At 32.3% G+C, this 15,234-nt stretch overlaps 2 protein-coding genes across 2 annotated transcripts; both read right to left on the bottom strand.

Annotated features, from left to right (window-relative positions):
• Window positions 1-7,075: 7,075 nt before the first annotated feature.
• Window positions 7,076-10,158, bottom strand: LOC149663384 (uncharacterized). The gene is made up of 5 exons (XM_089842263.1): window positions 9,772-10,158; window positions 8,017-8,880; window positions 7,884-7,953; window positions 7,650-7,824; window positions 7,076-7,216 (listed from the first exon to the last, which is right to left on the bottom strand). The coding sequence occupies exons 1-5, from the start codon at window positions 10,150-10,152 to the stop codon at window positions 7,105-7,107; spliced, it is 1,602 nt and encodes a 533-aa protein (XP_089698389.1). The 5' UTR covers window positions 10,153-10,158; the 3' UTR covers window positions 7,076-7,104.
• On the bottom strand, window positions 10,037-12,457 carry LOC149663383 (uncharacterized). The gene is made up of 2 exons (XM_089842262.1): window positions 10,247-12,457; window positions 10,037-10,152 (listed from the first exon to the last, which is right to left on the bottom strand). The coding sequence occupies exon 1, from the start codon at window positions 12,440-12,442 to the stop codon at window positions 10,271-10,273; it is 2,172 nt and encodes a 723-aa protein (XP_089698388.1). The 5' UTR covers window positions 12,443-12,457; the 3' UTR covers window positions 10,037-10,152; window positions 10,247-10,270.
• Window positions 12,458-15,234: the final 2,777 nt, after the last annotated feature.

Genomic DNA, 15,234 nt, shown 5'->3' with positions numbered 1-15,234 from the left:
ATGTAATTAGCCTTATAAAACACTATCAGAAACCATCTAGCGTATACCGTGAACTTCCATATAAATAAGTCATAAATGAAAGGAAACCTGAGAAGAATCTCGAAAATGATTTAAATTATTACATTGTTCAACTTAGCTTTGAAAGTTGAATATCTTAAATCTGGCACATACGATATTCATTTAGTTTAAATATTTAATTAGCCTTATAAAACACTATGATAAACCATCTAGCGTATACCGTGAACTTCCATAAAAATTAGTCATAAATGAAAGGAAACCTGAGGAGAATCTCGAAAATGATTTAAATTATTACATTGTTCAACTTAGCTTTGAAAGTTGAATATCTGGCACATACGATCTTCATTTAGTTTAAATATGTAATTCGCCTTATAAAACACTATGATAAACCATCTAGCGTATACCGTGAACTTCCATATAAATAAGTCATAAATGAAAGGAAACCTGAGAAGAATCTCGAAAATGATTTAAATTATTACATTGTTCAAATTAGCTTTGAAAAATGAATATCTTAAATCTGGCACATACGATCTTAATTTAGTTTAAATATGTAATTAGCCTTATAAAACACTATCAGAAACCATCTAGCGTATACCGTGAACTTCCATATAAATAAGTCATAAATGAAAGGAAACCTGAGAAGAATCTCGAAAATGATTTAAATTATAACATTGTTCAACTTTGCTTTGAAAGTTGAATATCTTAAATCTGGCACTTACGATCTTCATTTAGTTTAAATATGTAATTAGCCTTATAAAACACTATGATAAACCATCCAGCGTATACCGTGAACTTCCATAAAAATTAGTCATAAATGAAAGAAAACCTGAGGAGAATCTCGAAAATGATTTAAATTATTACATTGTTCAACTTATCTTTGAAAAATGCATATCTTAAATCTGGAACGTACGATCTTTATTTAGTTTAAATATGTAATAAGCCTTATAAAACACTATCAGAAACCGTCTAGCGTATACCATGAACTTCCATATAAACTAGTCATAAATGAAAGGAAACCTGAGAAGAATCTCGAAAATGATTTAAATTATTACATTGTTCAACTTAGCTTTGAAAGTTGAATATCTTAAATCTGGCACATACGATCTTAATTTAGTTTAAATATGTAATTAGCCTTATAAAACACTATCAGAAACCGTCTAGCGTATACCATGAACTTCCATATAAATTAGTCATAAATGAAAGGAAACCTGAGAAGAATCTCGAAAATGATTTAAATTATTACATTGTTCAACTTAGCTTTGAAAGTTGAATATCTTAAATCTGGCACATACGATCTTCATTTAGTTTAAATATATTATTAGCCGTATAAAACACTATCAGAAAACATCTAACGTATACCAGGACCGTCCTTAATAATTAGCCATAAATGAAATAAAACCTGGGAAACATCTCGAAAATGATTTAAATTATTACATTGTTCAACTTAGCATTGAAAGTTGATTATCTTAAATCTGGCACATACGATCTTAATTTAGTTTAAATATGTAATTAGCCTTATAAAACACTATCAGAAACCATCTAGCGTATACCGTGAACTTCCATATAAATAAGTCATAAATGAAAGGAAACCTGAGAAGAATCTCGAAAATGATTTAAATTATAACATTGTTCAACTTTGCTTTGAAAGTTGAATATCTTAAATCTGGCACTTACGATCTTCATTTAGTTTAAATATGTAATTAGCCTTATAAAACACTATGATAAACCATCCAGCGTATACCGTGAACTTCCATAAAAATTAGTCATAAATGAAAGGAAACCTGAGGAGAATCTCGAAAATGATTTAAATTATTACATTGTTCAACTTATCTTTGAAAAATGCATATCTTAAATCTGGAACGTACGATCTTTATTTAGTTTAAATATGTAATAAGCCTTATAAAACACTATCAGAAACCGTCTAGCGTATACCATGAACTTCCATATAAATTAGTCATAAATGAAAGGAAACCTGAGAAGAATCTCGAAAATGATTTAAATTATTACATTGTTCAACTTAGCTTTGAAAGTTGAATATCTGGCACATACGATCTTCATTTAGTTTAAATATGTAATTAGCCTTATAAAACACTATGATAAACCATCTAGCGTAAACCGTGACCTTCCATATAAATTAGTCATAAATGAAAGGAAACCTGAGGAGAATCTCGAAAATGATTTAAATTATTACATTGTTCAAATTAGCTTTGAAAAATGAATATCTTAAATCTGGCACATACGATATTCATTTAGTTTAAATATTTAATTAGCCTTATAAAACACTATGATAAACCATCTAGCGTATACCGTGAACTTCCATATAAATAAGTCATAAATGAAAGGAAACCTGAGAAGAATCTCGAAAATGATTTAAATTATTACATTGTTCAACTTAGCTTTGAAAGTTGAATATCTTAAATCTGGCACATACGATCTTCATTTAGTTTAAATATTTAATTAGCCTTATAAAACACTATGATTAACCATCTAGCGTATACCGTGAACTTTAATATAAATAAGTCATAAATGAAAGGAAACCTGAGAAGAATCTCGAAAATGATTTAAATTATAACATTGTTCAACTTAGCTTTGAAAGTTGAATATCTTAAATCTGGCACTTACGATCTTCATTTAGTTTAAATATGTAATTAGCCTTATAAAACACTATGATAAACCATCTAGCGTATACCGTGAACTTCCATAAAAATTAGTCATAAATGAAAGGAAACCTGAGGAGAATCTCGAAAATGATTTAAATTATTACATTGTTCAACTTAGCTTTGAAAGTTGAATATCTGGCACATACGATCTTCATTTAGTTTAAATATGTAATTAGCCTTATAAAACACTATGATAAACCATCTAGCGTAAACCGTGACCTTCCATATAAATTAGTCATAAATGAAAGGAAACCTGAGGAGAATCTCGAAAATGATTTAAATTATTACATTGTTCAACTTAGCTTTGAAAAATGAATATCTTAAATCTGGAACGTACGATCTTTATTTAGTTTAATTATGTAATAAGCCTAATAAAACACTATCAGAAACCGTCTAGCGTATACCATGAACTTCCATATAAATTAGTCATAAATGAAAGGAAACCTGAGAAGAATCTCGAAAATGATTTAAATTATTACATTGTTCAACTTAGCTTTGAAAGTTGAATATCTTAAATCTGGCACATACGATCCTAATTTAGTTTAAATATGTAATTAGCCTTATAAAACACTATCAGAAACCGTCTAGCGTATACCATGAACTTCCATATAAATTAGTCATAAATGAAAGGAAACCTGAGAAGAATCTCGAAAATGATTTAAATTATTACATTGTTCAACTTAGCTTTGAAAGTTGAATATCTTAAATCTGGCACATACGATCTTCATTTAGTTTAAATATATTATTAGCCGTATAAAACACTATCAGAAAACATCTAACGTATACCAGGACCGTCCTTAATAATTAGCCATAAATGAAATAAAACCTGGGAAACATCTCGAAAATGATTTAAATTATTACATTGTTCAACTTAGCATTGAAAAATGTTATCTTAAATCTGGCTCATACGATCTTAATTTAGTTTAAATATGTAATTAGCCTTATAAAACACTATCAGAAACCATCTAGCGTATACCGTGAACTTCCATATAAATAAGTCATAAATGAAAGGAAACCTGAGAAGAATCTCGAAAATGATTTAAATTATTACATTGTTCAACTTAGCTTTGAAAGTTGAATATCTTAAATCTGGCACATACGATATTCATTTAGTTTAAATATTTAATTAGCCTTATAAAACACTATGATAAACCATCTAGCGTATACCGTGAACTTCCATAAAAATTAGTCATAAATGAAAGGAAACCTGAGGAGAATCTCGAAAATGATTTAAATTATTACATTGTTCAACTTAGCTTTGAAAGTTGAATATCTGGCACATACGATCTTCATTTAGTTTAAATATGTAATTCGCCTTATAAAACACTATGATAAACCATCTAGCGTATACCGTGAACTTCCATATAAATAAGTCATAAATGAAAGGAAACCTGAGAAGAATCTCGAAAATGATTTAAATTATTACATTGTTCAAATTAGCTTTGAAAAATGAATATCTTAAATCTGGCACATACGATCTTAATTTAGTTTAAATATGTAATTAGCCTTATAAAACACTATCAGAAACCGTCTAGCGCATACCATGAACTTCCATATAAATTAGTCATAAATGAAAGGAAACCTGAGAAGAATCTCGAAAATGATTTAAATTATTACATTGTTCAACTTAGCTTTGAAAGTTGAATATCTTAAATCTGGCACATACGATATTCATTTAGTTTAAATATTTAATTAGCCTTATAAAACACTATGATAAACCATCTAGCGTATACCGTGAACTTCCATAAAAATTAGTCATAAATGAAAGGAAACCTGAGGAGAATCTCGAAAATGATTTAAATTATTACATTGTTCAACTTAGCTTTGAAAAATGAATATCTTAAATCTGGAACGTACGATCTTTATTTAGTTTAAATATGTAATAAGCCTTATAAAACACTATCAGAAACCGTCTAGCGTATACCATGAACTTCCATATAAACTAGTCATAAATGAAAGGAAACCTGAGAAGAATCTCGAAAATGATTTAAATTATTACATTGTTCAACTTAGCTTTGAAAGTTGAATATCTTAAATCTGGCACATACGATCTTAATTTAGTTTAAATATGTAATTAGCCTTATAAAACACTATCAGAAACCGTCTAGCGTATACCATGAACTTCCATATAAATTAGTCATAAATGAAAGGAAACCTGAGAAGAATCTCGAAAATGATTTAAATTATTACATTGTTCAACTTAGCTTTGAAAGTTGAATATCTTAAATCTGGCACATACGATCTTCATTTAGTTTAAATATATTATTAGCCGTATAAAACACTATCAGAAAACATCTAACGTATACCAGGACCGTCCTTAATAATTAGCCATAAATGAAATAAAACCTGGGAAACATCTCGAAAATGATTTAAATTATTACATTGTTCAACTTAGCATTGAAAGTTGATTATCTTAAATCTGGCACATACGATCTTAATTTAGTTTAAATATGTAATTAGCCTTATAAAACACTATCAGAAACCATCTAGCGTATACCGTGAACTTCCATATAAATAAGTCATAAATGAAAGGAAACCTGAGAAGAATCTCGAAAATGATTTAAATTATAACATTGTTCAACTTTGCTTTGAAAGTTGAATATCTTAAATCTGGCACTTACGATCTTCATTTAGTTTAAATATGTAATTAGCCTTATAAAACACTATGATAATCCATCCAGCGTATACCGTGAACTTCCATAAAAATTAGTCATAAATGAAAGGAAACCTGAGGAGAATCTCGAAAATGATTTAAATTATTACATTGTTCAACTTATCTTTGAAAAATGCATATCTTAAATCTGGAACGTACGATCTTTATTTAGTTTAAATATGTAATAAGCCTTATAAAACACTATCAGAAACCGTCTAGCGTATACCATGAACTTCCATATAAATTAGTCATAAATGAAAGGAAACCTGAGGAGAATCTCGAAAATGATTTAAATTATTACATTGTTCAAATTAGCTTTGAAAAATGAATATCTTAAATCTGGCACATACGATATTCATTTAGTTTAAATATTTCATTAGCCTTATAAAACACTATGATAAACCATCTAGCGTATACCGTGAACTTCCATATAAATAAGTCATAAATGAAAGGAAACCTGAGAAGAATCTCGAAAATGATTTAAATTATTACATTGTTCAACTTACACTGAGAAAAAAATATCCTGCTGAAATTACAGGAAAGCCCTGGCAGCAACAGTAGCCAAGACTTCCTGTGAATTTTACAGATCGATTCTGTAAAAAAAAAATCGCAGCAAAAAACTGTATTTATTGCAGGAGAATAGCATGTAGTTTATCTAGGATTTAAGGCGGTAGATATCGCAGGCATGTTCGTAAAAATTACAATATCAGAGCTAAAATCTACAGGATATAAATTCGTAGATATTACAGGAGTATGGTGTAATTTTTGCTGGAAGACTAGTAAAATCTACAGGATATAAATACGTAGATATTACAGGAGTATGGGGTAATTTTTGCTGGAAGACTAGTAAAATCTACAGAACATAAATACGTAGATATTACAGGAGTGTGGTGTAATCTTTGCTGGAAGACTAGTAAAATCTACAGAACATAAATACGCAGATATTACAGGAGTATGACGTAATTTTTGCTGGGAGACTAGTAAAATCTGCAGGATATAAATACGTAGATATTACAGGAGTGTGGTGTAATTTTTGCTGGGAGACTAGTAAAATCTACAGAATATAAATACGTAGATATTACAGGAGTGTGGTGTAATTTTTGCTGGAAGACTAGTAAAATCTACAGAATATAAATACGTAGATATTACAGGAGTGTGGTGTAATTTTTGCTGGAAGACTAGTAAAATCTACAGAACATAAATACGTAGATATTACAGGAGTATGGTGTAATTTTTCCTGGAAGACCAGTAAAATCCACAGGATAGAAGTACGAAGATATTACAGTAGTATGGTGTAATTTTTGCTGGGGGACTAGTAAAATATGCAGGATAGAAACACAAAGATGTTACAGGAGTATGACATAATTTTTGCTGGGAGACTAGTAAAATCTACAGGATAGAAATACGTAGATATTACAGAAGTATGACGTAATTTTCGGTGTGAGACTAGTAAAATCTACTGGATAGAAATACTTAGTTACAACAGGAGTATGGTGTATTTATAGCTGGGAGACTAGTAAAATCTAAAGTAAAGAAATACATATATATTGCTATGGTATGGTGTATTTTTAGCTTGAAGACTAGTAGATATTAGTGTTTCAATAAATATTTACAACTGAATTATACATCCGAGTAGATATTAAGAACGAGAGGGTATTTACAGCTCAAAAAACTACAAATACATGCAGATATTTCTGTTAAAAACCTTTTTTGTTTAAGAAGAACTAGAAATCAAGTATGATCGATAAAATTTATTTTCTAAATTCATTAATTTTATGAAGCCGGCTTAAACTGAGTCCACATAAGTGGAGAAATTTTGTTGAAGAGCCCCATGGCTTTAGTATTGACTTCAGCGGTTGTGTCATCATTGATGTCTGCTACAAACCTATACAATAAATTAAAATTGTTATACATTTTTATAGAAGGTATAAAACAATAAAAATTAGAATATTAGAAGTAGTGCTATTTTCCGCTTTGCCTTAACTATTTTTACGCTGCTAAATTCTTTAGACTAAAATAATGCGATCTTTATTCCATTCTCACAAACTCAGTCCCTTCACAAAGTCAAGCAAGTGAAAAAACCCCAAATAGATAGACAAAACCATGTCGAGATATCTCAACTTCTTGCCAATTTTTAAACCCAATTAATAATATAAATGGATATGGAACTAAGGTTCTAGTCGCAGAAATGTTTCATGCCGATTTTGCTGTGAAACATTTTTTCAGCCAAAATTAGCATTAACGTTCCATACAACGTATATGGTTAGAAAATAGCTTCTGCAACGTTTTCAAAAAGCAACAAGTTTCAAATAAATTACCTTTGCAAAAATTCCAAAAAAGCGGGACATTTTTCAGGATAATGCATGTTCATAACATAGTAGACGCCAAAAAACATTCCAATTCCAGTTGCAATGTCGTCATTCGAAATATGGTTGTTTAAGACCGTATTGTCCGCAACCAAAGCAAAATGGGAGCAATTATTCAAACTCTCTCCTGAAAAAGAAAAATAGAGTTTATTGGGCTGTAAAATTGTTTTGTAAAAATTTAAATACCTATTACGATCAGCATCGAATACTTCTCTTTAAATTTTTTAAGTTCCACGTGGTTTACTTCAGTACCAGGCTAAGATTAAAATACAACATGATTAGTTGTGCTAAATTTAGTATTTAAATCATAATGCATTACTTCGACCACTGGGAACACTTGGTTAGGTTCTTCGTTGAAATGATTCATGATCAACAAAATAACAGAACCAATAACTTCAGATTCGGTTCTACTTCCTACATCTTTCAGTTTTTCCAACAATGTTACACAGAATTTTTTTTTGCTTTTGGAAAAAAATTGCAAAAATAAGGGCGTTTTTTCTTTGAAAAAGTCGGTGAATTTTTTAATAAGATCGTAGCCAAGGAGTTGCTCCAAATGCACTCTCATCCCAGTAGTTTCGAATAGAAATGGCCAACGTGCCTTAATTTCTTCCAAATCCATTCCTTCATTAATGTCGTGTCTTTGAAGAGCATAAGCATTTCGCATTTTAATCTCCACAACATCTTTATCTGGATTCATTTCAAAATGAAGTTCCAAAAGCTCTTTTCTAAGAGTTTCGCAGGTTTTTAGATTTTCTTCACTACTTTCAGGGTTGCAATTAAATGAATCTGTGTTTTTTATTTCTAAACGCGGGGGTTTGAATTTTTTAATTTTTTTAACTCTGGGCATAGCGCCAGTTTCTTGGCGCGAAAGATAATCCAGTCTGTTATAAAGTTGTTTCACGAAAAGTGAATCTCCGAGGCCTATTGTTTTATCGCCGATTTTGTCTACCAAAGCATTTGGAAATCGGTTCATAAAATGTTTGGATAACTTCCTCATACTACTGTATGTAGGCCGTATACATTTTTTTATCGCGTCATCTACTAGTGTTCTAATCACAATGCCCCGACTTTTGCAGCTTAATGCATTATTTGACAGCAGGTCTTTTTGCACTTGCTTCGTGAAAATGTCGAGTTTGATCTTGTACGTTACTGCCCAATTTTCATTTCCGTACTTGTCTACCACCTAAAAAGTTTCAAATTTAGCTGATGCACATAAAAATATCTAATTATGTAATATTCAGAATAGTACAAGGATATGCTGCGTTTGAACTGAACAATTAATTTCCACTATATAAAAGCGGAATTTTGCTTTAATCCTTGGATTCATAAGCAAGTTAGTCACGTTTGCTGCCTCTCATAGTAAAATTTCCCTTTAATATGAAATATTAAACAAGAATGTCATTACTATAAAATTATGTAGTGTATATTGAGGGATATTTGCTTGCCTATGAATTCAACAATTACCCTTACTAGAATCCTTACCCCCCCCCCTTTTCGACTAGCAAAAAAAAAAAGGGGGATTTTTTTCAAACACTGCCAAAGATGATTTTATTGTAGGCATATGTTCCATAAGTTTATCACTGGTTAGGGAGAGCTTGTCATGAAATGACGTCGATGGAACGTCATATATTATGGTTGAACGACGTCTGTTGAGGCGCTGTCAAAGGCTTAGTGCAGACTAAATAGGAAGATGGACTGCAAAATTGCGTGTAGTCAATTCTCGCTTGTCGTTCTGGCACTAGCTCTTAGCAAGTCTCTAGCATTACGAAGTAGAAGCAGTGTCATACTTATGGAACATAAGTTATAAACTTATAAGTTATAAACTTATGGTGCAGTTCAATTAAAAATCATAAGACATAGCCTGTACAGGTGGCTGGTACTTCAAAAATTCTATCTCGTCCTTGAGTGAAATGAACTTTATGTAGACAGACAAGGACGACATTTAATGACGAAAAGGCAAGGCCTTGCACCACGTTAAGTAAACACGTATATAAGTTTCTCATAAATATATTTTTGCCCTAAATTATTTAAAGTAAAATCTGAAAACTATAGGCTTTAGAAATATCTTTTGTACCTCGCCAGTAGATTCTTTGCTACAAGATGCTCTGCTTGGTCCAAATTCGTCTTCAAAAGAGCTTCCATCATTCGTAGATATAAGGCTGGAAGGAATACCGTTGGGTGCATTATCGTTGCGAGATGAGCTCGTATTCTTTGCAATGGGACTTGACGCAAGTCCTTTTGCATAAATAATCAGTTTTCGGATATGTATCGCTTTCAAGACGGAGTCTTTCAAATCATCTTCAGTCACGTATTGCAAGTCCTCTTCTTTTTCGACTCCAGCCTTAGTTAACAGAGTTGCCACTTCCTCTACAGCGGTAGATGGAAGTGTAGGCAACACAGTCTCGATGATAGATTTGAGTCCTTTCTCAAAAAGCTCCTGGGCTCCTTCCTCCATCTAAAATAATTTATCATTTATATTTAAAATTCAATTGGAAACTTCAAAAACACATTAAATTTTCTGTTAATTTCTGGAAAAAATAGAGCCTTACCCAAAATCATTTTCAGCATTCCCATTAGGAATGGTGAACACTGTGTTTGAGTGTTACAAATCTTTTTCCAAGGATGGTGTAACTTGGTAGGGGGTAGAAATCGCCCAAATCATTCACATTTATTAACAAAAGTTGTCTTGTTTCATAGAGTTCAAAGACGTGTAGTTTAACACAATATTTTGATTTATACAAAGTCACCCAACATAGTACTTCATCATTTCCTGATTTACTTATCATCATTAATTGTATGCATCCGAATTGCAGATAATCATCTGACGTTTCAGTGACAACAAACAATCCCTTTTTGTAAATTGTGCCCTTATAATTCACTTCTTTCAAAAATATTAAATTTTCTCTATTTAATTTAAAACCTGCTATTTCTTTCAACAACTCTTGCGAAATTACGCTTTCAATTAAACTTGAATTTCTGTAGATAATTAACTGTGGAAATGGGGTTCCGGCCATAAAATAAGCTTGTTGAATTTGATGTTTATGCGATAAAGTCTTAGTTATGTTCAAAAAGTTTTTGGTATTTTGGGCAAACCTCTTATAAACATGGTGCTTACTTTCAAAACGAAGTGTCCAGAGACGTATAAGTGGTCCATAATGGAGGATTAAATCTGGGTAGTGTTCAAAAACATAGTGGTGCTTGGCTTTTAAATTATAACCAGGAAAACATTTCAAAAGACCTGCTTTATAATCCTTAAGTAAAAGCACCAAAAATGCTACTTCAAGCTTGGAAATTTTTGGAGCCATAATGAACTCTACAATTTTTTTAAGCTGGAGATATAGATCCCAAACAGGGTCTGAAAAGTCCCTTATCTTATCTTTTAGAATTAGGGATAAGAGCCGTAAAAGACACCAAATCTGAGATGCGTCTCCAGTCAATTTGTTACTACCAGGTCTAGCTGAGCATGGCTTATTACCAACATCCTTACCCTCAAATTTAAATTGACTTAACTGCCAGTTGTAATACTTCCAAGAGAACCATTTGTTAGTAGATATAAAATATTTCAAGAATTGGTATAAGTCGTAAGCCACCACCCCTTCAAATAAATCGTGAGCTACACAAGGTGCTAATCCCGGTTTACATACGTGGAAAAATCTAAGCTCGTTTAAAACAGAATCTCTAACTATTCCATTAAAAGTCGTTATATCCGGTTCGGAAGATAGTTTAACGATACTCTCTTTGTAATTTTCTGGGGTTCTTTGTGTAAATGGGCCAGAACCATTAATATCTTCAGCCTTAACTAAGCAGTAGCGACAAATATGCCCACTTCTAAAATTTTTCTGATAACCGCCTATCTCGTGATGTCCCAAATTATCACCTACTATACTAGTTACAAATACTTTGAATCGTTTACCTCCTATAATTATCCCCCGGGTTTCTAGATCTTTCAGGTCACTGACTAACTTCTTAAGACAATTATTGGTGTCCTTAAAATAGGATTCTCTGCATAATAGAATCAACTGCATGTGGTCAACTGTAGATCGGAGCTCTGGTGGAATATTAAGTAACGTATAATATACCCCAACTATCTTGTGAATACACCGAGCAGATCCCAATGGATTTACAGTTTCAAATGCGTCCTGGAATATCAAGAGATGAATGCAACTTCTAAAGTCTTCCATAAGCATATAATCGCGGCCAAAACCTTCTCCATCACATACATCCTCTAGAATTTGATTTACCTCTGGCATATAAGAAGGCTTTGGAAAAACTAATATTTTGGATACATCGGGATTAGATAATAGTGTTGTTAAGGAATCCTTAATTGGTACATAATGGTAAAACATTTTCTTCCTCCCCTTTCCATACCCAAGGAAAACTGGCACTGGTTCCACAAACTTTAAAGTATTTTTGACGTACTTTTCTCGAAGGTGAATTGTTTTAAATTTTTCGTTTGCCATTTCCATAATATCATATTGGGAAAAAATATCAATAACTCGCGTTATGACGTCATTAGCTACTCCGGCAGCCTTCAGATCTGCGAATATTTTGTGCGTTATATGAGATTTTTCAAGATATTTTAAATTTGAAAGTTCTTCGGCAATGTACTGCACTGTACTACTCGGTAGAAATTTGTCAGCTTGAAGTTTAATATAAAACATTCCTAGATTATCTTCAAAGGCTTCCGGGTTAATAAAATCATCCTGAACACTGCCATCCCTAATCTCTTCATTCTCAAAACCCATTTCCTGATTAGGAAGCTCATTATTAAAGTGTGGCAACGGTACAATCTGTCGTGACTTGCTTTCGAAACTTGTCTTGTGTTTTCGACTTATGTGGCTTGATAATGAGGATTTTGATTTAAATTTGGTAGATTTGCAGAGATCAATCGGGCATGACACGGTGAAGCCATCATTGATATGGCCCTTTAGATGAGCAAAGAAGGTTTTTAAGATATTGCATTCAAAATCACAATTTGAAATTTGGCATTTTAAAACTTGATGTTGAATAAATGAGGATGATGTTCTAACACTACTCAAGCTCTTTTTCAATTCAAGCTTATGATTTCTATATGCATGGCTCTTAAATATGACAAACTTCGTGAATGTCTTTCCACAACAATCAAAATTTATGCGAGGCAAGTTTTTATGAGACGAACAATGGCAGTAGTATTTTTTAAAAACATTGGTAGAAAATCCACAATCTCTAAGACAACATTTGTAATCCATCACCTGAAATCAGGGTCATAGATTAACACATGTGAAGAAAACCATGGCTTTTCGTATAATTTTCGGATTATCTCATCCCTTTGCCAGTCTGGAAACTTATCACCCATCTAGGATTCCTTTTGAATGAATGTAGTTTCCAGACTTGTCCAGGGTATTCATTAGCCTCATTAAAACGAACATGCCACAGTTGAAGTGGACCCCCCCCCCCCTTCCACCAAAATATAATTATGCTAGAGACCATTTCAATGTAACTAAGAGGGAACGACACGGGGGTAAAACTTTGCCTTCCACCTGGTTTTGGATGGTGATTGTACGCAGAGACGACAATGCATCAACCCTCTTGTATCTCCTGATACTGAGGGTTGCCTACTCTCTTTTTTTAGATAGAAAAGGTCTATCTATACTGGGTTTTTTAACTTGTTTTTATTAGGAATGACAAGCCTGAAGAATCGGGGTATTTTGGACCCTTGGTGTAGCAGTTCTCCCGTAATCTGGTTCTTGGTTAAATAATTGTTGAATTTTGAAGCGGACTAAAACACTCTAACATCATAGAATTATTTTAAAGTGGGTTGATTGAGATTTGGTTTATTTATTTTTTTCTAACTTTTGGCGAAATAATTTAGTTTATTTTGAAAATTAGATTTTTCGAGCATACACGTTAAACCATGAACGCTTGATCTCTAAAAGGACCGGAAAACGGAGAAGATTTCACCAGGGAGGAGGAATGTTGTGCATTCCTCCTCCCTGATTTCACTCAATAGCACGTTTGCTTTATAAAAAATAAATAAAAAACCGGAATGACCAAGGTCGTTTAATCTTTTCGGCCTTGAGTGTACCCAAATTCACATTCCCTTCCTTTCCCCTAATGCCTTGCTAAAGAGGACTCGGTTTGTACCCTGCGGTTTGTACAGTGGAAGGCGGACGTTTTCTGGTCCCTTTAGAGATCCATGCGTTCATGGTTACACTATATTAGCATGCTTTCAAAGCATTTAGTTATTTACTCGATATGCTCTTTTAAAGCCAAAAATTTCCAACTTCAAAAATTCACTACAATTTAACCAGCTCATTCTGGTGTTTGAATAACTAATGCCCTTGGATTTCTCATAACACAGAGTATTTCTATTAAATAAAGCAACTTGTTCCAAGCTTCCATTCTCCCTTTAACTAAAAATATTGCCCTACATCATAGAAAATATTTCCAAAATGACAATTTAAATTTTTTTTTTTTCAAAATGTCAAAAAGACATTTTTAACGAAATAAACTCAAATTCAGCAATTTTAAATTAATTTAGGCATATGTTAAAAAATTAAAATGCACAATTTATTTTCTTAGGGGATGGGTAGTGGTGAAAGAAGTTTTTCTTCTTATCAATTCAGGATGGTGAAAAAGTCACTTTGAAAACTATTTAATTTAGTAAATTAGTAAATTATCAGGGTTTTTTATTTCTTTTAAGTATAGGTTTATTTGGGGCCAAAGGACGATTAAATTTTCCCCTTCCCATGCCATTGCCTGTAGTTAGACCTCGGCATTATCAATCCATTATCCACGTTATTTTATCTTTATCCACACTCGAAAAAATTCTTAGAACTTCCATGTTAAATCGTATTATAATCCACAACTTTGTTTATAAATAATCAACCATTAACCCAGTGATTACTTTCTAGTTGAAATATCATTGTTTGGGATGCGAATCTCGTTCCCCAATCTCTCAACGTTTTCACACATTAACTTAGTTTGCGTATAAAAAAAAATTATAGTTTCCCTGCAAACTGCAGGTTTTTCTGGTTTTATAATGACTAGAATTTTTCCACCCCTGCCATTAATATCTTAAACAATAGATAGTTACGCACATGGAGAATTCATACCATTTACACCAGGAGGCCGGGCTACCTGGAGTTCAGAAACCAGTTTGCTTTTGAGCTCTAGATAGCCTGACCTTCCGGTGTAAATTGTATGAATCCACCATGTTTGTAAACTATATTAAAATAAAATTGTAAAATGTTTCATAATATTTGTACCACCCAGGACTACAAACACCTCAGAATTTCACTATGCTTTATATACATTTTAATTATAAAATAAAATAAATTTCTCTTACCTTAATATATAATTGCGCGCAACGGCACGAATAATAATAGGATTCCTTATTTGTTTGCCAACGGACAGTCCAGGCTTCGACTACACGAGGCGACGATGGAGAACTCGGTAACTAGTAATCGGCTAAGAAAACTGGGCATTGAACTAACACGATCTTATTCGGGAACCAGAGTACAAAAAAAAAGCCAACGTGATCACGTGGGTGCATTTG

This window comes from Phalangium opilio, unplaced genomic scaffold, assembly GCF_054372755.1.
Source record: "Phalangium opilio isolate 3A_F unplaced genomic scaffold, DU_Popi_V2 ptg000063l_1, whole genome shotgun sequence".
Classification (NCBI taxonomy): Eukaryota; Metazoa; Arthropoda; class Arachnida; order Opiliones; family Phalangiidae; genus Phalangium; species Phalangium opilio.
This window is presented reverse-complemented; position numbering and strand designations above follow the sequence as displayed.

What these genes read in the sequence shown, in the direction of transcription:
- LOC149663384 (XM_089842263.1), bottom strand. Translation starts at nt 10,152, where the DNA reads ATGGAGGAAGGAGCCCAGGAGCTTTTTGAGAAAGGACTCAAATCTATC. An exon ending in AAGTGTTCCCAGTGGTCGAA is followed by an intron (nt 7,954 to 8,016) that starts GTAATGCATTAT and finishes TTTTAATCTTAG; the next exon opens with CCTGGTACTGAAGTAAACCA. An exon ending in TTCGATGCTGATCGTAATAG is followed by an intron (nt 7,825 to 7,883) that starts GTATTTAAATTT and finishes TTTCTTTTTCAG; the next exon opens with GAGAGAGTTTGAATAATTGC.
- LOC149663383 (XM_089842262.1), bottom strand. Translation starts at nt 12,442, where the DNA reads ATGGGTTTTGAGAATGAAGAGATTAGGGATGGCAGTGTTCAGGATGAT.